At 46.3% G+C, this 21,929-nt stretch overlaps 1 protein-coding gene across 2 annotated transcripts in view; it reads right to left on the bottom strand.

Annotated features, from left to right (window-relative positions):
* Window positions 1-908: 908 nt before the first annotated feature.
* Window positions 909-21,929, bottom strand: part of LOC124682368 (ATP-dependent DNA helicase 2 subunit KU80) — a 50,167-nt gene continuing 29,146 nt past the window's right edge. Inside the window, exons 1-12 of one of the 2 annotated variants that reach the window (XM_047217059.1) lie at window positions 7,954-7,986; window positions 7,440-7,532; window positions 5,921-5,972; window positions 5,362-5,493; window positions 4,524-4,918; window positions 4,077-4,363; window positions 3,057-3,252; window positions 2,764-2,970; window positions 1,974-2,141; window positions 1,504-1,890; window positions 1,275-1,408; window positions 909-1,175 (exon numbers count right to left, since the gene is read on the bottom strand). In XM_047217059.1, the coding sequence (XP_047073015.1) occupies window positions 1,115-1,175; window positions 1,275-1,408; window positions 1,504-1,890; window positions 1,974-2,141; window positions 2,764-2,970; window positions 3,057-3,252; window positions 4,077-4,363; window positions 4,524-4,918; window positions 5,362-5,493; window positions 5,921-5,972; window positions 7,440-7,532; window positions 7,954-7,968 (2,127 nt within the window). In that variant the 5' untranslated portion in view covers window positions 7,969-7,986 and the 3' untranslated portion in view covers window positions 909-1,114. Of the gene's footprint in view, window positions 1,176-1,274; window positions 1,409-1,503; window positions 1,891-1,973; window positions 2,142-2,763; window positions 2,971-3,056; window positions 3,253-4,076; window positions 4,364-4,523; window positions 4,919-5,361; window positions 5,494-5,920; window positions 5,973-7,439; window positions 7,533-7,953; window positions 7,987-21,929 lie in introns of those variants that run through there. The other variant, XM_047217060.1, reaches the window with a different exon arrangement.

Here is a 21,929-nt window from a genome sequence, read left to right as displayed (position 1 = left end):
GCTTGCATATCCAAGGCCATCGAGGAGGCCACCCTTGCGGTGGCTTGCTGGGCTTTCCCGCCGCGCATTGGCACGCCAGTCCTATTGCTTCTTGGCCTCGACGAGGTTGTCCTGCTTAGTCAGCACCTTCTTCAGCACCTTGAACTTCGAATCATGGTCGGTGAAGGCAGCACACTTTGAGCCTACCATAGGTGCGGTCTCTTGGGCCAACTGGGGCGCTAATTGTGTTGGCTCCGTCGGCTTCCATGGCGGCGACGACATCAAGGGAGTGAATCGCTGTGTAGGGTTTTTTCCACCACCCTAATACGATATTTGGGGTGACAGAAGTAGAAGTGGCTTATGTGCCATTGGCGGGCGAGCCATGTAGGAGGAAGAGGATGAGGCACATTGACTCATGGCGCATCTGCGCGACGCATTCCGACCTTAAATTTGGGCCAAGAATGCATCTCAGCAGACAACCTAGTCACTTTGTGTCGAGCCACTAGGTTGGGGCGGACCCAAATTTTGAATGCGCGAACACATATGATCACTTTGGCAAATTTTGAATGCGCGAACGCATATGATCACTTTGGTATCCGTTTGCATCAGGCCGCTCGAGATGCCCTTATGATCCAAGGATTAGGTGTAAAAACTACCTATGCCATTATCTGCTTTCCTGTGATATAATCTGGTCATTACCTATGCTATTACCTATTGATGGTTCAAATACATATACTTAATGTTGTTTGGGATGGATGATTTTGAACAAAGGTGACTTGTAATTAATTTATTTGATGGGTGATTTGGCATCTCATTGTGTGAAAAGGATTGTGTGTATATAAATATATAAAGTGGCTTGTGTTGTCTCGAATTGTTTGTAATTAAATAATTAGTGCGAGTTCTCGGATGCTTGTCAGCAATCTGATACGAATGTCAAGTACTCGTGGGAGATATGAATACGTTTTACCCCTAATCAGAAATCATCAGCACCACAGTTTACAATTGTTGGATCCAAACCAACATTCCCTCGCCGGCGCCCTTCATGCTGGTAGTGCGGGAGAATTTGAAACCACAAAATGTCCTAACCCAAACCCGTCGCAGAGACCACAGACAGCTGCTACTAGCATGGTGGATGCTACTGAGAGGATGCTTCTGTTTTCACAAAGAAGCTCCTCGCCATCTCTTCGGTCACATCGCTGTGCACACGTAGATAAAGAAAATCAATGATAGACATAGGAAATACAACATCATGCTGTTACCGTACTTCTGCACTAGGTACTAGGGAGTTTCCGTACCTGTCAGATGCTTCTGCTTTGCTTATAAGCAAAACATTCTTCGACGCAAGAAGCTGGAAGAACTTGACAACATCATCCACCGTCTTCAGATTCTCGTAGAGCTCTGTCACGAATTGGTTGAATTCGTTCGGCTCCTAAGGACAAAACACAGGTCAGATACAACTGAGCAAGCACATGACCTCTGCTACATCCCACTGAAATGGATGTTCATAACTGTAGGGAACAGTACCTGTTCGATTATGCAGGCCTTCCGCAGAGCAACGAAACACTCCAGCGCCTTCTGGTAATAGTCTCCTTTGGGGGAATTTTGTATCAAATCCGTTGTGTATTTCTTCATCTCTTCAATTGCCTTCAGAACCCATGCCGAGCTAGATCTCTCTGCCAGCATAGCTTCGAAATCTTGAACAGGGTTTAGATCTCCGATCTTCCCAGCCTTCTCTGTTGAAGGAAACATAGCTTCTAGCGCCCTAGCCATCTTTGCTGCATCAGGGTCTTCTGACTTTTTAGCTTGACTGTCTATCCTCTTAGCCTTCTCTGCAGAAGGATCTTCTGGCTTCTTAGGTTGATCGTCCAGACCAGCATAAGCCAATCTCTCCTGTGTCCGGGCTTTCTTTCTCTGCGGTCAATCAAACAAGTTAATGTTCAAGTTGATTACCAAGATTACTGAATCAAGTTTAAAACGAAATGCCAATATTTTACCTTGGGGTTATCCTTCAGCTCAAATGATTTGCCTAAATTTTGGATTAATGGTGCTTGATAATCAATGACATCAGGATCTGGCCTAGTTATCCTCTTCAGACATGTATCAAGTGGTGGGGGATTTGCATCTGGTTCTTTTGACTTCAGATCAAGGTAATTGTAGAACCTCTGAAGGGGGGGACAATACAACCATAGTCAAGAAAACAAGATACACACACACACACAAAAAGGGTGCAGAACTATAGGGGTAACAAAATGTGTGATCCAGAATCTAATATCACAAGTTCACAACTTAGAAGCAAACGAGAACACAAAACATAAAAGGACATTGGCGCATAGGTCACCAATTTGGACCACCATGGCCAGGTCAGTCTCGTGCAAATGGTCAAAATGGCACTGCAGAAATGTGATAATCTGATTTTAAAAAATGAATTGCAAGTCTTCTACTAATCAGAGAACCTCTCATCTTCAAATTGCACCCTCTTGTGCCACCTTTAATATTGCAAGTACTTTCATGTGATTAAAATTTGGAAGACTAATGATATGGAACAAACTATGATTCAACTACCATCATACTTACTAGCAGTCCAGAAAAATAGTTTCCACTTCAGAGCTGGAAAATAGTGATCCACAGAAACTAATATGGTCTGTATCACTAAGCATTTATTGAGCATTAACCAGCCGAAGACAGAAACACAAGATGGCAGCAAACAGCATAGACTAAAAAAGACAAATAACAAAATATGCAAAAAAAAAAAAAAAAAAAAAAATGGTGAAAGCAGTATTCGACCTCCAACATGGGATTTGGAGTGAAATCTGGTCTGAGGATCTCTTCCCTCCCAGGTGGTGCAAGGTCTAACATCTTCACCAGGTTATCTGTCGCTTCCTGCTGTTCTTCCGTAGGCTGTAATGATGGTGGCAGTCTGCTGAAGGAGCGAAACTGGAACTCTCTGACATCCTCAGCAAATGGAAGTATATTGAAGTAAAAGGAATCTGGCTGCAAGGAACAGTAGAGTATGTTCATAGTCACACATCAATTGCTTCAAAAACCCATCAACTGTAAGTTACGAATGAAGTACATACAACATTTTTCACTGATGAGATGTTGGGTGTCAATACACCAAAAGCAACACTCCCTTGACCTTGCCTCCAAACACATCGCAGAATTGCAACCTTGTCTGTTTCTTGCATTGCCCTAGCTATGGCAGAAGCTGCAACAATTGCTTTTGTGTTTCCCGGTTCAGGTACAAAGGAATTCACGTCTTTCATAAAATAGTGCCTGTCAAGTAGAAAGACGGTTGTGTTACATGACCAGTATGTGGACTTCGAAGTTAGAACTGCAACATCTTGTCTGTGCCGCTCATTGACAGGTCAGACTTTTTTCTGAGATGTACACAAGTACGGATTAAGAGCAACTTTCTCTACTCAGTTGAGATACTTCCAGAAAGGGGCAATTATACTAGATTTTAGAACTTGATTCCAGTGGCATTCCTAAAAGGAAAAAAACTTGATTGTGATCCAAACACAGTCTGGTTTATGTTGTAATCTATTCCTACACACACACACACACAGTTGAATAAGTACAGGATAGCCATGGAAATAACTATAGAACATAAATCTACCAGCTGAATCCATCAGAAAACCAGGCCCCAACCATCAAAACTTTTGGTTCATCAGATGTTTCATGTTTCAAAATTATCAGATAACACTATCAGAACAATGGATTTATTGGTTTGCAAGGTCTTCAAAATAAGTGATATCATCAAACTTGAAATCATAAAAAACTACAAAGCATTGCAGAAGTTTCTTCCATTTAGTTCTCACGATTGCAGTTAAGCATAATATTCTTATAATATGGAATCACTGAGGTAACCGCAGTAAGAAAGATGTCGTTACAAGCTTCTAGAAAATGGTTGTAATTTATGTGTCAAAACAATGGCATAAAAAAAGTTTCAGAGTTTTAACTGGTAAAGTAGTAGAACTCAATGAGACGGACTAGGTGTATCATTAGTTTCAAGCTAACAACAATGCCAAAATCACATTCACATCTACAAGTGTCAAAAAAATCTAATGGCAGATGCAAAGTTGCAGGATATTCAGTACCGTGGAATGCTGGATCTGTGTGCGAAACCTAGAAGCTTCACACCTTTCTCTGGTTTGAACTTCACTGCCTCCCATTCAGCCGATGATATAGGAACAACTTGAGGACCATAAAGATAGCCCTTGATTCTTTGATCTGGTGGAACAACTGTGTCTGGTTCTAGAATGCTTTTGTACTCATAATCCACTTTGACTTCATGTGAGGCAAATTTATCGCTTGGAGGAGCCTTATCAGAATACTTCTTCAAAGTGGGGAATTTCTCCTCAGATGTTTTCTTATAGACCCACACCTGTTCACAAGGCATCAAGCAGAAACATCAATGTAAACCAATTGGACCCTAATGAGATGGCAAAGTAAAAACTAGATTGCAAACTGGATCTTTAATGTTGGACTACTGCAGACTTTGTTTTAACTGACAGAAATATTACATAGATTTTAAAACATCCCACCTTGATTTTGAAATTAGAGCTCACTTCAAGGTCTCCCCTGAAGATAGTAACTGGGAGTACATTTCTAGTCTTGAGAGCACCTAAGAGTGATGTTGGGGTGTCAACCTGAACTACCTTTGCCACTGACCTATCTCTGAAGTGATATAATAACTGGTCATTTTCATCCATTACAGAATTGTGATGAACGCCAGATTCTCTGAAAACAATGCAATCCATCTTAATATCATGTTTTTTCATCTGGTCTGCAATAGTGTCCACCTGATCTACTTTGGTTCCTTGGGGCGGATCTCTTAATGGATGTTGTGCATCAGTGATTAGACACAGACGTTGCTTTCCTTTGGTATTTCCGAATCTCTTTATCAGCATATCCAAACCAACAACAATAGCATCCAGAACTGACTTTGGTCAAGGAATTATGATGCCATATCAACGGTATGAACTGAAATAAATAATTTCATCTAAAACAAGGGTGCGGAGGGGACTACATTAGATGTAAACGAAGCATGTAAATGGAAATGCTACATAAAGAACCAAGTTAGTTATAATTTATGGATGGCAAACTAACAACAAAGGGAACTCCTCAAAATATTAACAGTTTAAGATGATGGATAAAAGGACTATTTTGAGTCATCGCTGTGCATTATAAAGTTATGAACTGGCACACATAAATGTAGGCAACAATACAAAAAACTGCTTATATGTGTTAAAAAGGAGAGTCCACGGCAGGTGTTGTGTGCTGATCGTGGTAGGTACAAGCATACAGTAAATATAGTAACATATGGGCTATTTAACATTTCAGATTGAAAAACCACCAACAAGTACTGCTATTTATGGATACAATCGCCAGGGACAGTTCCTCTTGGAAGATTTTGAAGTGCGTCTTTTGTTTCTTCGTCAACAACTTTGATATCATGCTTAACCACCACATGCTTATAGCCCCCAAGTTCCTTTGCAAGGTCATTGCACGTTTCTGTACAGATAAGATAAAGTTGAGTATGCCAGTTATTTAACATTATAAGAAGCTAACAAAACTCAAGCCATTCTCGGATAATGCCCTTGGATGGTGTTCAAGACTCGAGCAATGATTCCAGTAACTAAACTTCAGAAGAAATAACCCCAAAAATACAGATACAAGCCAAGGAAAACAATAATCTGTTTGATTATTTCCCATTTCGAATCATACGTTTGCTCAGTGTGAACTTGAAGTAGAGGTTTATTTCAGCTCATAATTGCACCACAAGTTCAAGCATATATGCAGCAGGAAGAAAGTAACAAGGAAACAGTTTTCTAGGTAATGACTTGGTCAGCTCAAAAACCTGATAAACAGGAAGCTAATCAAACGATGGACGCACAAGATTTAAGTGAAACCTGTTATTGCAAGTGAGAGTTAGCGGTACCTTTAGTTCCGAAAAGAACGATGCCAACCTCATCGCTCCTGTTATAAACCAGCTGCAGAGTGCAAAATTGCAGAGATGAATGAACTGCGTTAAACTGCAGAGTTTCGAATGGGAATAATTTTTTAAACAGAAGGCTCGAAAGCCCAGCTTTGAATTAACAAAGCCATCAACCGGCCAGGAGTTACAACAGGACACCACACCACACACGCACACCACGGCAGGACAGATACACGGGTACATACAGAACGAATTACAACACTGCACTACGAGCGAGGATAAGCTTGCAGGAGTGCAGACCGCCGCTGTTCGACACCAAGGACACCGACCGGAGGCACGGCGAGGCACTGCCCGGAGCAGAATTGTAGTCTTGATTCCGAGGAGAACAGCCAGAACTCCGAGCACCAGAAGCACCAACCTGTTCTCATGCCGAAGAGGGCCCCTGCCCTCTCGCCTGGTTCGAAGGCGTCGAACCATCGGACATGAGAGAGGCTCACCCGAGAGCCGCAGAGGTGTTGGGCTCCGGACCCGACGCCACCCTGGAGAGACTACCTTGACAAGGATCACACCATACCGGCCGCACTGCCGAGCACTTGGACATCCACCAACGACGAGAAATCCGCCGGGAGCACCTGCAGAGGACGGGGCGGACTGTCGTCGACGCACGCATACGGGCTAGAGATCACCGCAGCTGCTCAAGGACCGACATTGCCCAAAGCTGCAACCTTCAGCTCCGCCAACCTACCGAAACCTCCCCAGGCGGCGCCTCCAAGAAGGTCACGGCGCAGCAGCGCGTCGCCGCCGCCCAATCAACAAGATTTTGGACTTTCGTCCGGGAGGTGGGGGAGGATGAGCAGGAGCCCAGGACAGCAGCTACTACCTCAGAACCGACGTGAACCGTAGCTCCACGCCGCAGACGCCGCCCGCCGCCGCCTCACATCCCGAGGAGTCGAGGACGCCGGACCGAGGCACCCACCACGATGCCCGCCGCAGGACATCGGGGGAGACGAACCAGCGCCCTCGCTGCTCGCCGACCTGACGCATCGAGGCCACCCACCCGAGGCAGCCCTGATGAGGCCCAGACCTAGGCCCGCTGGCCCAGATCTGGGCCCGCCGCCGCCACCCATGGCCACGGCGCGCCGTCGCAGGGCCGCGCCAGCCGGCCAGAAGCCAGAAGCTGCGCCGCCACCCCGCCGGAGAAGCGCCTTCACCGCGCCGTGGACAGGCCACCGCGCCGCCGCGCCAGACGAGAAGCACGGCACCCCCGCCGACCGCGCCGGCCCGCGCCACCACAGCCACGCAGGGGAGAGAGAAGCCCCGCCGCCGCCGGCGCCCCGGGGCTTTGCCCGGCGACGCCCTCTGGCGGCGGCGAGGGAGGGGCGGGGGGAGGAGGGGCTGGAGTTGGGGAAGGCTAGGGTTTCGCCCTGCGCTCGCGGGAGCGACAGGACGAAACGGTTCCCACGGGACCTGAACTGGGTCCGGTGCTGCCCGAATGGGAATAATAGCGTCTGTATTTACTTACCTTCTTGCGCACGAGGGTGGAGCAGACGTTCTCGACCTCCTGAAGCGCCCGGTGCATCGACGGGCCGACGTCCAGCAGCAGGACCAGCCCTTCCTGAATCGTCAGCAAATAAACAAAGGGCGTCACGTACTGTATGCAAAAGAAGAATGTGCTGGGTGCGCGCATCTGTAAAAATGCTGTATCTATCTGAGCAATCGAAAATGAGGTTGCCCCCTCGCTCTTCCCCTAGCAGCACTTCGAAGCCGTCAGTATACTATAGGGGTCAAACTTGCATGATTGTGCGTTGACTTTACGCTACAGTCTAGTCGCTGCTAGTAATGCGAGTGAAGTAGCGCCAAATCTACTCTAGAGGAACGAAAGGTGGTTTCCGCTGATGGAGAGGCGTCCAGGCGAATGCCGAACCCTAAATCGCGCGCTCGGAAGCGTCGCGGGCGAAATGGCCGCTGGCACCACGAGTAGAGTAGACTGGGATTGGAGCCCCCGTGCTGAGGGGATTGGGTGAGGGGAGGCGTACCTTGTTGCGAGCCATGGCGGCGGCGGAGGGAGGAGCCCGTGGCGCGCGCGCGCGGCGGAGGGTTTATGCCGGCGTCGGCGTGGGGTTCCTTCCTTTGGAAGGAGAAGGAGCGACGGCGACCAGTGCGGAGTCAGCGGCGAGGTGATGGGCTGGGCTGGGCTACAAGATTGTCTTCACCCATGTTGACCGCGTATGAATCTACCTGGTTGGGCCAAACGGCCTGGTTTCATTTCTTCTTCTTCTATAGGTAAGCTGGTTGGACCAGGGCCAGGATCAGGGCTTACCCGAAACTCCGGGACGGGTAAATAATATTTCAGGTTTCCAAACTCAACGCCCGAAATTTTCCAAAAAAAAAAAGATACCCGACAACTCGGATTTCGAGAAATTGGAGGAGCTCTGTATGGATCTGTGGAAGGACATGGAGGAGACGGGTTGGCTTCGGCGTCGAATTGAAGAAGAAGATGCCGTCGCCACTCGCCGGAGGTGCATGTGGGCCTAGGTCATGATGACCGGCGCTTGGTTGCAGGCAGCGTACGTTCGGCATCTGGCTCCGGGCAACGCACTGACGAGTTAAGCTGGGGGTGGCGCGAGATACGCTAGGGCGGGCGGGCCTATGACAGTGGCCGACCTTAAATTAAAGCTTGCCGGTGCAGTTATTCACCTAAAGACAAAAAAACAAAAAAATCTAGAGGATGTAAATGCACATCTTGTCAACGGCAACAAATTTGTTTCGAATCTTTTGAACACTTACCATTTAAAATTTGTGAAGTGGTATCATGGCATCATGTATACCTGGCCATGTCTCGGGCCGGGCCGAGAAAAGCCCGACGGGCAAAAATCAGGCCCAAGCCCGGCCCGGCCCGACCAAATGCCCATGAAGCCCGTCGGGCCGCGGGCCGGGCCGCGGGCCGGGCCGTAGTGTTAAATCTGTTTTTCGGGCTACCCAGGCCCGGCCTGGCCCGACCATCGGGCCAACATTTTCAGGCCCAGGCCCGAGTTTTTCGGGCCGGGCTTCGGGCCGGGCTGCCCATGGCCAGGCATGGCATCATGTGAGATGTGGTATCAGTAGATATTTTCCCCCGTGCGGTTCTGGTTGGGAACAGAGGAAAGGAGCACCAAGCTAGGCAATTAGGTTTCGTTAAGCGTGGGGCAAATTTGGGCTAGGCTAGGCTGTTTGGGCCTTTGTGGATTTTTTTCATATTTGTTTCGGGTTGTTCGGGCAACACTAGTACGTACCCGAATTTTCTGAATAAAGATTGGGTTTTTTTGAAAATGTGTTCGGGTTTTTCGGGATGGGGATATATAGGTATTTCAGGTTCGAGATGCGGGTATCAGGTTTTATGCTCACCGTGAGTTGGATCGTCGACCTTGATATCATCCGCTAGCATGTTTGAATGGTACATCTTCACAAAGGATGAGAGTGAGTTATTGGGGAAAGTGGGAGTATGTGACATATATATGAAAAATGTGAATACTATATATGATTTTTGGATAATCTCTGTTGGTACAAAACTCTGCCCAACCTTGATGGAGAGTTCGAAAGATCAATTAAGTTTGGCCTTTTCAAAAACTAAATGAAAATCTTGTTCAAAACTATCATAACATCGGACATGCTCGAGGATTAAGCTCGTACCCAAAGGAGTTCTCGGTTGTTGGCCTACCCAAGGACCGTTGAGTTGATATCACTACATACGATTGTGTATCTTATAAAGAGCAATGCTTCACGAAGCAAAACATGGACAACTTACTCACCAATTATTTATTTCTAAAGAATCATCCATTCCTATTTGTATTATTTTTTATGTGTGCTAGATATTTGAGTCTGAAGGCTCTAGGCATAGAAGGCAGTGGGAATTACAAACGTAGTGCTGGAATTATAACATGTGACACCATGTGTCATGAGAATGTATCCAGTGAAACAGAGGAATATATGCAACGGCTGCACCATAGGTTCTATGCCGTTGGATGAAAGACGTGAGTATCAGATTTAACAAGATGGACTGCTGGTGTAATTTACAAAGTAAACCTTGCAGTATTGTCAAACTGCAGAGAAACTCCCATTCAATCCCCATCGTCTTCCATTTGCCTCTTCCATCTGGTGAGACTGACGATGTAGCTCTGTGGCATCGCTGGGCAGAACGATGGCGAGGCTCGCATCACGGCCTGCGTGCTCCGACGCGGCACCCATCTTGATGGCGAGGCTAGCTGGACGGCAGGTCCGCCTCACCGTGGTCTCGCGTGCTAGCACAGTCGTGTTGCTATTCTCAGATCCATGTACATCCAGAGCCATTTGGGATGAGAAGAGAGGATATGGAGGGAGAAAGATGAGATCCCAATCCCAATACAATTTCTCGAGCTTGTATCCCATCGGAAATTCCTAATCTGGAATCAGTAGAAGAAAAAGAAAAGAGAGATGCTTGAACGAACCTACCTCGCGCATGTACAGTACAGGACATGAGAGTAAGAGACGAAGCTGTGTCTGGGAAGAATACTACGAGGTCCATTGTGCAAATGTGCCAGCAGCGCGTCTGCTCGCTGGATCATGTCCCTTCTTTTTCAATCCAAAGGATCACAGTATATGGGTGCAGCTGGTGCATGACTTGGACCGTTTCATCAGATACCTTCTCCATGTGTCATAGTCCTGCCAGGTGTGTTTTTTGCGCCAGAGAAGTCCGACTTGGAAACTAGAGAAGGCCACATGTACATACTTGTTTTTTTTATCTGACATGTACAAAACCTTCAGAAAACCGTTGGACTCAAGCAAAACGATCCTCATCCTCAAATGAGCTGAGCAATGATCATGTACAAGACATTCATGATCAGAATGAGAAGTGTAGGTGGACACTAAAAAATTGGTTGTTGTCTGCACCGTCAGATCGCCATCCAACGTTAGGAAGCAGCAAGCAACAAAGTTTTGCATTTTGCTCCCTTATTTTTATGAAATCAACCCGCAATCCCAACTTCTTCATTTACAATACCTACGGTCCCACTTTTCGTAAAAACATGCCCTACATGAACTATCCTGATCAGACTCCAGATTTGGTCATTCTCCGTGTTCTCCAACAGGCCCTACATGAACAACATCACCACACAACTGCTCAGAACATCGTAATTCCTAGCCATGAAGCCACTAAGAATTCAGAGAAGCCAGCCAGAACATCATAATTCCTAGCCATTTCAAAAACAAGCATAATTCCTAGCCATGAAGCCACTAAGCATTCACAAAAGCCAGTCAGAACATCATAATTCCTAGCCATGCAGCCACTAAGCATTCACAAAAGCCAGTAATGAGAACATGTATTTCTATTATCACTGACGTGGGCATAACCCTTTGGGTACTCGACATTGGCATACCCGATGCAAATTATGAAGATGGACCAGCACAAGGACTCGACGAGCTAGACTCGCAAGGAATATCAACTTGGACTACAAGGAAAGAAGACTCCAATACGAATCCTACTAGGACTCTTGTAAACCCTAGCTTGGCTGATATATAAAGCCAGGCAGGGACACCCCTTAGACGGACATATTCAGAAACACAATCAGTAACATAGATCACGGAGGCGACACGCCTAGGCACCGTAACCCGTGGATTAGAACTAGACTAGATCCAACAATTCCGCCTATGGCGGCCCCCTGTACACATATATTCATATACTGGATTGCTAGCGGGACGTAGCGATCCTCCACCGCGGGGACGTGAACCTGGGTACGTCGTGTACCGCCTCGCTCCGGGAACTTCCATCGCCGCCTTTCTCTAAAACCCAAGCCCCTCATGGTGGGCATTACCGAGGAACCGCCTCGTCAATTGGCGCCGTCTGTGGGAAACGCGGCAACTGGATTTTGTCATCTGGGCGAGATCCGTCGACTTCATCTTCAACAACCAGATCACATCTGGCGGATTCGTTTTCTTCAAGTCAATCAATCTCATCGTCAACCAACATCGGCTTCTTCATCAATTCCTCCCGTTGAAGCTGGATCGATCTGCGCCATAGTTTGGCAACGGCCGGACTTAATGTTTCCTATTTGCCACCTACCGTGTCAAGCACGGACTGTTTCGCTAAAATCTGGATATTGATGGTTCCTGGCCTAGACGAGCAGGCGAAGCCGTCAAGGAGCAGAATGCATCTTTCAAAGAGCAGACAACTTTGGACTCAGTTAGAAAAAAAGAAGGTTAACTTCACGTAACCATCCATTGGTGTAACCAAAGAGATAGCCAAAGGAGATTTTGCATCCAATAGATTAGAAGAAGAAAAAGGCACCGATCAAGGTATGCAAGAAGCCAGCAGTTCCCGACGTTTCTACTAGCCGGTTAAAGGCTTCAGCTACGGGCAACTTTTATCGATATCGAGTCCGACGAAACCTACGTCGTCATCAGCTCTGGAGGAGCTGGCATCGTCATCAAATGCGAGCATTGCCATATTGACACCATCCACGCCATTGCAGCGTCCGACTCTTCAGTTCGCCGATAATCAGGTGCTATATTTCCAGTTAATTGCGCTTTGCAAAATTTATTTCGCCAAATATTTTTTGGCTCGTGCTATTATTTGTGCGCAGGTTTTGCGCCGTAATATAACTGCAGATTGAACCAAAGCGTCGACTACTCTATTCGGTCGACCGCGACCGCCGTTGCGTACTCGTCTTACTCGGGGGCTCGCATGTCGTAGACCCGACATTACGGACTGAATATATTCGGGTGCTCACCTGTCGCGGGTCCGCTACATCGACTGCGTCCTCTTCATCGACCGCGTTTGCCTGGTGCCGGCATGGACTTTCTCTGGTGGCGCAATTATTTCGGCTGCGTCCGCCGCATGGATTATCTTGGATGGCGCAATTATTTCGGCTGCGCCCGCCGCATGAATTATCTTGGATGGCGCAATTATTTCGGCTGCGCCCGCCGCATGAATTATCTTGGATGACGTAATTATTTCGGCTGCGCCCGCCGCATGAATTATCTCGGATGGCGCAATTATTTCGGCTGCGCCCGCCGCATGGATTATCTTGGGTGGCGCAATTATTTCGGCTGCGCCCGCCGCATGAATTATCTTTGATGGCGCAATTATTTCGGCTGCGCCCACCGCATGGACTTTCTTTGGTGGCGCAACTATTTCGACTGCCCCTGCAGAACTAAGTGTTCCTCTTCCTTTCGCCACACCCGATGATTGGGGAGGCGCCATTACATCATACCTCCAGTACTCTCGACTACTCGGTGGATTTATTTTCTTCATCACCTATGGTTATCAATGGATATCATCTTATATAAATGATCCGGTGAACTCCCGGGTCAATGGCTTCATCATCTATGGTTATTAATGGATTTATCTCCTATGGCTATATAATATTGACCCGATACACTCTCGGATCAATGGATTCAACGCCTGGAATATTCAATGGATATCATATTATATAATATTGACCCGATGCGCTCCTGTCGGGAGCGCTACAATTACTCGGGGGCTCTTGGAGTATCTTCAAACTATTGCGTTTACTCCTATCGGGTGCGCTGGAATTCAAGAAGATATGAAGGCTCCTTACTCCCAACGGGAGCGCCGGAATTCAAGAAGATATGAAGACTCAAGTTTTGTTTCTTTGAAGAATTGCAGTAATTCGGGACACCCGAACTACATCGTCAGGAACTTTGTTCGTATATTACAACGAACATCGGTTCGATGGAAAATACGCCCATAGATTGCACTCTAAAAAAGCCTCTGAAATTACGAGTGCTATGATGCAAAATCAACGGGGACCTTGTTCTTTTCCTTTGCTATAGATGCCTCAAAGAGTGCCGCAGATAGCAAGGATCATGAAACAACGGGGACCTTGCTCTTTTCCTTTGCTATAGATGCCTCAAAGAGTGCCGCGGATAGCAAGGATCATGAAACAACGAGGACCTTGCTCTTTTCCTTTGCTATAGATGCCTCAAAGAGTGCCGCAGATAGCAAGGATCATGAAACAACGAGGACCTTGCTCTTTTCCTTTGCTATAGATGCCTCAAAGAGTGCCGTAGATAGCAAGGATCATGAAACACGTACGAAAACGACCCACGCTCGATACTTTAAACTGCAGAAGTATCAAAGAGCGACAGAGTCATTGGCAGATCTAGTGCCACCGATCTATTCGGGAGCTGTTGTCAAGTCATGCATCGGTTGAAAGCAAAGTTGCACATACAACAGGTTTAGCAAAACCTGCAACACGAGCTGATCACTCAAATAATTTGCTGCCGATAAACTTACAAACAATGGCATCAACGATGCCCAAGGAGCATTAAGAATTGCCCCTTGAAATAAAAAACAATGTGTCAACGGCACCTGAAGAAAACTATAAACATCGGGTTGATTGACTTGAGTCTACTCACGGTTGCAAGCATCAGTGCCCAGACTCGGGGGCTACTTCCATCGGGAGCGCTGGATGCGCACCCGATAAAATCATCGGCTCCTCCTGGATATCACCCAAATCATCGGCTCCTCCTGGATGCCATCTGAATCATCGGCTCCTCCTGGATGCCATCTGAATTATCGACTCCTCCAGGATATCACCCAAATCATCGGCTCCTCCTGGATATCATCTGAATTATCGGCTCCTCCTGGATATCACCCAAATCATCGGTTCCTCCTGGATATCATCTTCCAAATCATCAATTCCTCTATCTATGATATCATCAGAGTCATCGACATCATGTTCTTGGAACTCGAAGACATGTACGGTATTCGACTCAGCATTTTTTACACCCTGTACATAACTATTTCTTATTTATTTACAGGCTCGGGGGCTACTCCCTTCGGGAGCGCGGGTCGCGCACCCGAGAAAAAGATGTCAACCTCGCCAAACAAAGAAGAATAAACTTGAAGACGTCGGCATCAACAATCAAGATCTTCGAGTAGTACAAATTGAGTCTATGCGTGGCTGCAAGCACCCGCCCATAGACTCGGGGCTACTCCCATCGGGAGCGCTTCGCGCACCCGACAGAAAGCAACTTCGACTCTACATTAAGCACAAGATTCAACAGATGATCAAGACATTCGGCAAAGACAACTTTAGTCCCTGCCCGAAGCTTCACTTCGGCCAGACACTCGGGGGCTACTGACGTGGGCATAACCCTTTGGGTACTCGACATTGGCATACCCGATGCAAATTATGAAGATGGACCAGCACAAGGACTCGACGAGCTGGACCCGCAAGAAATATCAACTTGGACTACAAGGAAAAAAGACTCTAATACGAATCCTACTAGGACTCTTATAAACCCTAGCTTGGCTGATATATAAAGCCAGGCAGGGGCACCCCTTAGACGGAGATATTCAGAAACACAATCAGTAACATAGATCACGGAGGCGACACGCCTAGACACCGCAACCCGCGGATTAGAACTAGACTAGATCCAACAATTCCGCCTATGGCGGCCCCCTGTACACATATATTCATATACTGGATTGCTAGCAGGACGTAGCGATCCTCCACCGCGGGGACGTGAACCTGGGTACGTCGTGTACCGCCTCGCTCCCGGAACTTCCATCGCCACCTTTCTCTAAAACCCAAGCCCCTCATGGTGGGCATTGCCGAGGAACCGCCTCGTCAATCACCTTGAGAGACAGCAATAGGGTAACCAATTTAAGTACCCAATAAGTCTACGGTTGAGACACATGGAAATGCTAGAGGAAAAGAAAGTTAACTCCGAAGCTTTACCTTCCAAACGATCTCATCAAGGCACAAGCAGAGCCGCATGTACATTATCAAGGAATAGGCAGTTAGGCACTCAGTAGGTGATTTCCCACATACATACTTCACTATCGATGTAACAACAAAGATCACCTCGGACACTACAAACTGCAGACAGTGCCAAGCGAGGTGAAATAATAAAGGTTCAAAACGGCAGAAACTCAATAATACTCACGAGCATGCTCATCATATTCATCCTTGCCAACATTGTACATGTCTCCAATCATGGTATAGACGGTGAAGGGAATGTGTCAACAATCAGTTATTATGTGTATTCTGCAGCTCGATTCATGTAGAATATGGCTATCTGTAGGGATGCCTAAAGGTTAATTTCAAGATTTCTAGCAATTTGTATGGCTCCAAATAGTACATGGCAATGCACATAAGTAAAATACGAATCAAGAAGTTCAATAAACTGTTTGGAATCCTGGAAGCATATATGAGGTGACGCTCATAATGAAGGGTCAATGAGTGGGCATTACTAGAGATCATATTAAATGATGGACGGCTTATTTGTATATCACATAGTACTTCAATATGATTAAGCCAGGCCTCCTGAAAGCATTCTGTTCGGGGTCACAAGATCAGCCCGTCCTAAATTCGAACTCAGCCCGTCCTAAATTCGAACACCACACAGTACCGTGCGCGCTGCACGAACGATTGTTCTGTTGTGAATGGGCAACTAGTATTCACAGGGGGCCAAAGGGCAGTACATGTATGTGTTACAATATGCAGGGAAGCCTCTCATGCACTGGGAATATACAGTAAAGGTGTCTATACATCACTAACCCCCCCCCCTCAAACTCATGGTGGATCAATAACACTGAATTTGGAGAGAAAAGAACCCATGTTGTGCTCTAGTCTGGGTCTTCGTGCAGAAATCAGCAAGCTGTAGCTCGGAAGGCACATACTGTAGAGCCATAACCTGATCCTGCATAGCATTACGCATAAAGAAGGCATCAACGCCAATGTGTTTGGTGAGCTCGTGCCTCACCAGATCACGTGCAATGCTGATGGCACCAGTACCAGAAAAAGTCTCTGTGTGTTCTTCTCCAATGTGTATATGTGTGTGTTGATCCTTGGGCAAATTCTGTCATTTTTTTTTTGGCACCGCACCTTCTTACTGGTTAGATTGAGAGACAGGAGGAAGAAGAAGAGGGAGCTGCAAGGTGCAGCTCCTACATTTGGTATCAGAGCCTCGTTTGTCGAGGTCCGCTCTCCATCGTCGTCGAGCTGCGTCACGAGCGAAGGAGAACGGCGTGCTGCCCGGTAAGTTGCGTCACCGGCGGCAAGGAGGTGATGGCCATGGCGTGGAGGCCATTGCCATGAAGAGTTCATCGTCCATGTCCGAGTCGTCGACAAGGTGCGTCATCGGCGGCAACATGGAGGGAGTCACCAGCGAGGTGCGGCACCGGCGGTGAACATGCGGCATCGAGTGTGTTATGGCGGCACGCTCGCGGTGAAGGCGTAGGAGGTGCGACTCTCGGCGAGGCCAATGGCGACGGCGGCAATCGGCGTACAAGATGGCATTGGTGGCCATCTGCGAGGTGCACCGACGACATCGACGACCACATGCTTCAAGGGAGAAATAAGTAATAGCAAGATTTGGGAGGTGATTGTTGGAACAAATCTTGTTATTAGTACTAAGTTTAGAGTTTGATCATGTTTATTTTGTGTAATCGAGTCAAGGTCGAAAGCTGCGTTAGTCTGCACACACAAAGCTGTGATCATGCGTGTAGACAAGCTAATGGTCTTGTGTAAGTAAGAATAAGTCTATGTAGATGCTAGCTGATAGAATAAGGAGCAGGCAGGTACGTGAGCTGTTTCTGACCGATTTGCATATAGCTGTTAGGGGCTTCAAATGTGGACCGAGTAACCAGCAGAGAAGTGGGGCGCCGGCTGAATCGTGTGGCCGTGCCAACGTGGTTATTCGTGGCCTTGCTACCGGCTAGTGGAGAGCAATTAGCGGATCAGGCCAGTAGCGCGTGTGTGTTGTCTCCTCTATTTAAAGACTTGTAATCATCTACAGTTTGTTGAGTTTAGAACAAGAGAAAAGAGGCACGAAGGTGCGGTGCCAGAAAAAGTCTCTGTGTGTTCTTCTCCAATGTGTATATGTGTGTGTTGATCCTTGGGCAAATTCATAAGAGAGCAGTCAGTGCGTCAGCAGAAACACCAAAGTCCTCCAATAACCAGCGTAACCAAGTCACCGTTGCTCGCAACTCAGCCTCGACACTCGAACGAGAGACTGTAATCAGCTTCTTGGTCTTCCAAGCAATGAGAGAACCACCAAGAAAGACACAATAGGCAGAAAGAGAATTGCGATCCGAGGGATCACTAGCCTAGATGGCATCTGAGTAGGCCTGGAGCTATAAGGAGCTGGAACAAGGAAAGAAAAGACGACGGGAGATAGTGCCACGAAGATAGCGGAGGACACGAAGGAGATGACTATAGTGGACACTAGTGGGAGCAGACATGAACTGACTCAGAATGTGGACCGGGTAAGAGATGTGATGGGCTGGGCTTCACCCATGTTGACCGCGTAGGAATCTACCTTGTTGGGCCAAACGGCCTGGTTCCATTTCTTCTTCTTCTGGTAACCTGGTTGGATCAGGGCCAGGATCCAGGGCGTACCCGAAATTCCGGGACGGGTAAAAAATATTTCGGGTTTCCAATATCAACACCCGAAATTTCCAAAAAAAAAATAGATACCCGACAATTCAGGTTTCGAGAAATTGGAGCTCTAGGTCTTTGGCGTCGAATTGAAGAAGATGTCGTCGCTGGAGGTGCATGTGGGCCTAGGTCATGACGAACGGCGCCTGGTTGCAGGCAGCGTTCGGCATCTGGCTCTAGGCAACGTAGTGCGGCGCGAGATACGCTACGGCGGGCGGGCCTGTGATAGCGGCCGGCCTCGCATTGAAGCTTGCCGGCGCAGCTATGCTGGTTAGCGGTTACGTGGTGCTATGGCGGATGTGCGGTGCAGAACATATCTAGTAACACCACATCTTATTTGGTACCATGATACCACTCTTAAAAAGTTCAAATTCTAAATGTAAAAAAAAAATCAAAACCAAAATTCCGGGTGTTCACAAGATGCGTGTCTACATGCATGCCCTGTAACTTTCATAACCAAATTCAAAATACCCTAAGAGAAACAAAAATGAGAAATCGAGCATGAATAGTGTCACATAAAGACAAAAAACACAGAATGCCACTATTCACGTATCATCTGTCTTTTTTTTTTGTTTCTCTCGGTGTATTTTAAATTTGGCTGTGAAAAATTTAGAGGATGTAAACACACATCTTGTCAACGGCAACAAATTTGTTTCGAATCTTTCTAACACTTATAATTTAAATTCTGTGAAGTGGTATCATGGTATCATGTGAGATGTGGTATCACTAGATATTTTCCCCTGTGCGGTTGTGGTTGGAAAGAGAGGAAAGGAGCACCAAGCTAGGGAATTAGGTTTCGTTAAGCGTGGGGCAAATTTGGGCTAGGCTAGGCTGTTTGGGCCTTTGCGGAATTTTTTTCATATTTGTTTCGGGTTGTTCGGGCAACACTAGTACGTACCTGAAATTCCTGAATAAAGATTGGGTTTTTGAAAATGTGTTCGGGTTTTTCGGGATGGGGCTATACAGGTATTTCAGGTTCGAGATGCGGGTATCGGGTTTTATGCGCACCATGAGTTGGATCATCGACCTTGATATCATCCGCTAGCATGTTTGAATGGTACATCTTCACAAATGATGAGAGTGAGTTACTAGGGGAAGTGGGAGTAGGTGACATATATATGAAAAATGTGAATACTATATATGGTTTTTGGATAATCTTTGTCGGTACAAAACTCTGCCCAATCTTGATGGATAGTTCGAAAGATCAATTAAGTTTGGCATTTTCAAAAAATAAATGACAATATTGTTCAAAACTATCATAACATCGGACATGCTCGAGGATTAAGCTCGTACCCAAAGGAGTTCTCGGTTGTTGGCCTACCGAAGGAACGTTGAGTTGATATCACTACATACTATTGTGTATCTTATAAAGAGCAATGCTTCACCAAGCAAAACATGGACAACTTACTCGCCAATTATTTATTTCTAAAGAATCATCCGTTCCTTTGTAGTATTATTTTTTATGTGTGCTAGAGATTTGAGTTTGAAGGCTGTAGGCATAGAAGGCAGTGGGAATTACAAACGTAGTGCTGGAATTATAACATGTGACATGTAACATCCCAAATTTTCAAACAAAGAGAAAATGAATTTCCCTTTTTCCAAATTTTGGAACCAACAAAAACTTTTCTTAAATTAAGTTTGATGCATAGTACTCATGCTTAATTCTTGTGCTATTGCCATAATTGTTTGTTGAAGTATATTGAAATGATCTTAAATTCTAAACCCTATCCTTTTCACCATCCAAGTTAAAATAAAATAAAAAGAATTTAAATAAGAAAAGGGCCTATGTGCCTATGGCTACTTTTGTAAAACTTTACCCTAGGCCTTTCTACTTGGTTTAGAGGATTGGAAAACCTTCATAAACCTTACCTAGTACTTATCAAACCAAATCCAAGGTGAAACCAAAGAAAATAAAAAGAAACTAAAAATGCCATAGAGGCATATGAGAGTAAATAGCAAATTTGTGAAATTGAGGATCTTGACCCTGAGACTTGTTGTGAATAGTTGGATCACTCCTCTATACCATTTCAACACTCAACCACATCAAATGGGTCAATAAAAATCAAATTAAAAATCAAATACAACATATGCATAGAGGTATATGTGGCACATAGCCATATTACCAAATTTTGACCTATGCCCTTCTACTTTGCCCAAATGGTGTGAAACCATCTCTAAACCTAATCTCACACTAAATGGACCCTAAACCATGCCCAAGTAAAGCAAGGGGAACAAAATAGAAGATTAAGAAAAATTGGAATTTCACCTCTTATGTGCTTATGGCCATTTTTGCAAATCTTTGAGCTAGACCTTTTGGAATGGTTTCAATGGTTTGGAAATGTTCCTAAACTAATAAGACTCACTTTTGAGTAAAGAAAAATCAAATCAAATAGAGAGAAATAAAATAAGGAGAAAATGCCATTTTCCCTCACATACACTTTGGCCAACTTTTCAAATCTTTAAACAAGGCCCCAATTGCTTGTGCCATTGCTTGTGAAATACTTATATATCGAAAACAAACACTTTTGCATCCAAGAAACACAAATAAAAATCAAAGGAAAAATCAGAATTCAATTACATGTGATAATGGTCACTTTGCCCTTTTATAAAATGTTACCCACTTTGCACCCCTGGTTTGGAAGATTCTTAAACCAAACTTGACCAACTCTTTCCACCTCATCCAAGACCATGTCAAGGTGAACATCTTTGGTGTTGACCATCAGGGTTGACTCTGCCTAGGTTGACCAGAATAGAGGTGACAAGTGGCAACATTGAATCAAAGAGAAGATCACCTCATTTTTGAAACTTTGCAAACCAGCACCATTTTGACCACCACCACCACCATTCTACTCCAATCCTTATTCAAAGCAATTCCACCAAAAAGATTTTCAAAATTCAAATAAAAGTTTCATGCGGCCATTAACACAAACACTTGGCAGGCATCAATTTGCTTTATGCATACATGCTATGATCCAACGGATTTTGGTCTAAACCCCTTTCTATTTGTGATCATCACCACCCTGGTACCTCCTCTGCATCAACCAAGCACCACAGCCCTGATAAAAGTGAAGAAATGATCAAACTTGAGCCATGCCGAGCTCAAGGACACCACCATGCCACTCCTCCTCTCCACTCTTCTCTGGCCACTTTCACTTTGTCAACCCGCTGCACCACACTCTATCACACACGCCTGTACCCTCCCTGGCCGAAGAAACGCACGGCACTGGCCAGAACGCCACGCGCCCGTACGCGCCCAGACCATGCCAGAGCACGCATGAGCACGTCTCTGGACACGACAGAGCGCACACTCGCCCGATCGCTGTCCTCCTCCTCTCGCCTTTCCCCTTCGCATGCGTGATCACCACTGCACCAGCTAGCCCCTAGACAACCTCACTGGCTCGCGGAAGCCCCGTCGACGTCGCCATGATCGCCGTCCTTCCGACAGTACACGCACGGACATGGAAGCAATCCGAGCCGTCCCCTCACCGATTCTCTGCGCCAGCTAGAAGTTGAGAACCACCATGATGCCAGGAAGCGCACGCGCCCCTCACCTTACCCTTTCGCGACCCCGAACGCCATCGCCACCGTCG

The sequence above is a fragment of the Lolium rigidum genome, unplaced genomic scaffold, assembly GCF_022539505.1.
Source record: "Lolium rigidum isolate FL_2022 unplaced genomic scaffold, APGP_CSIRO_Lrig_0.1 contig_9424_1, whole genome shotgun sequence".
Classification (NCBI taxonomy): Eukaryota; Viridiplantae; Streptophyta; class Magnoliopsida; order Poales; family Poaceae; genus Lolium; species Lolium rigidum.
This window is presented reverse-complemented; position numbering and strand designations above follow the sequence as displayed.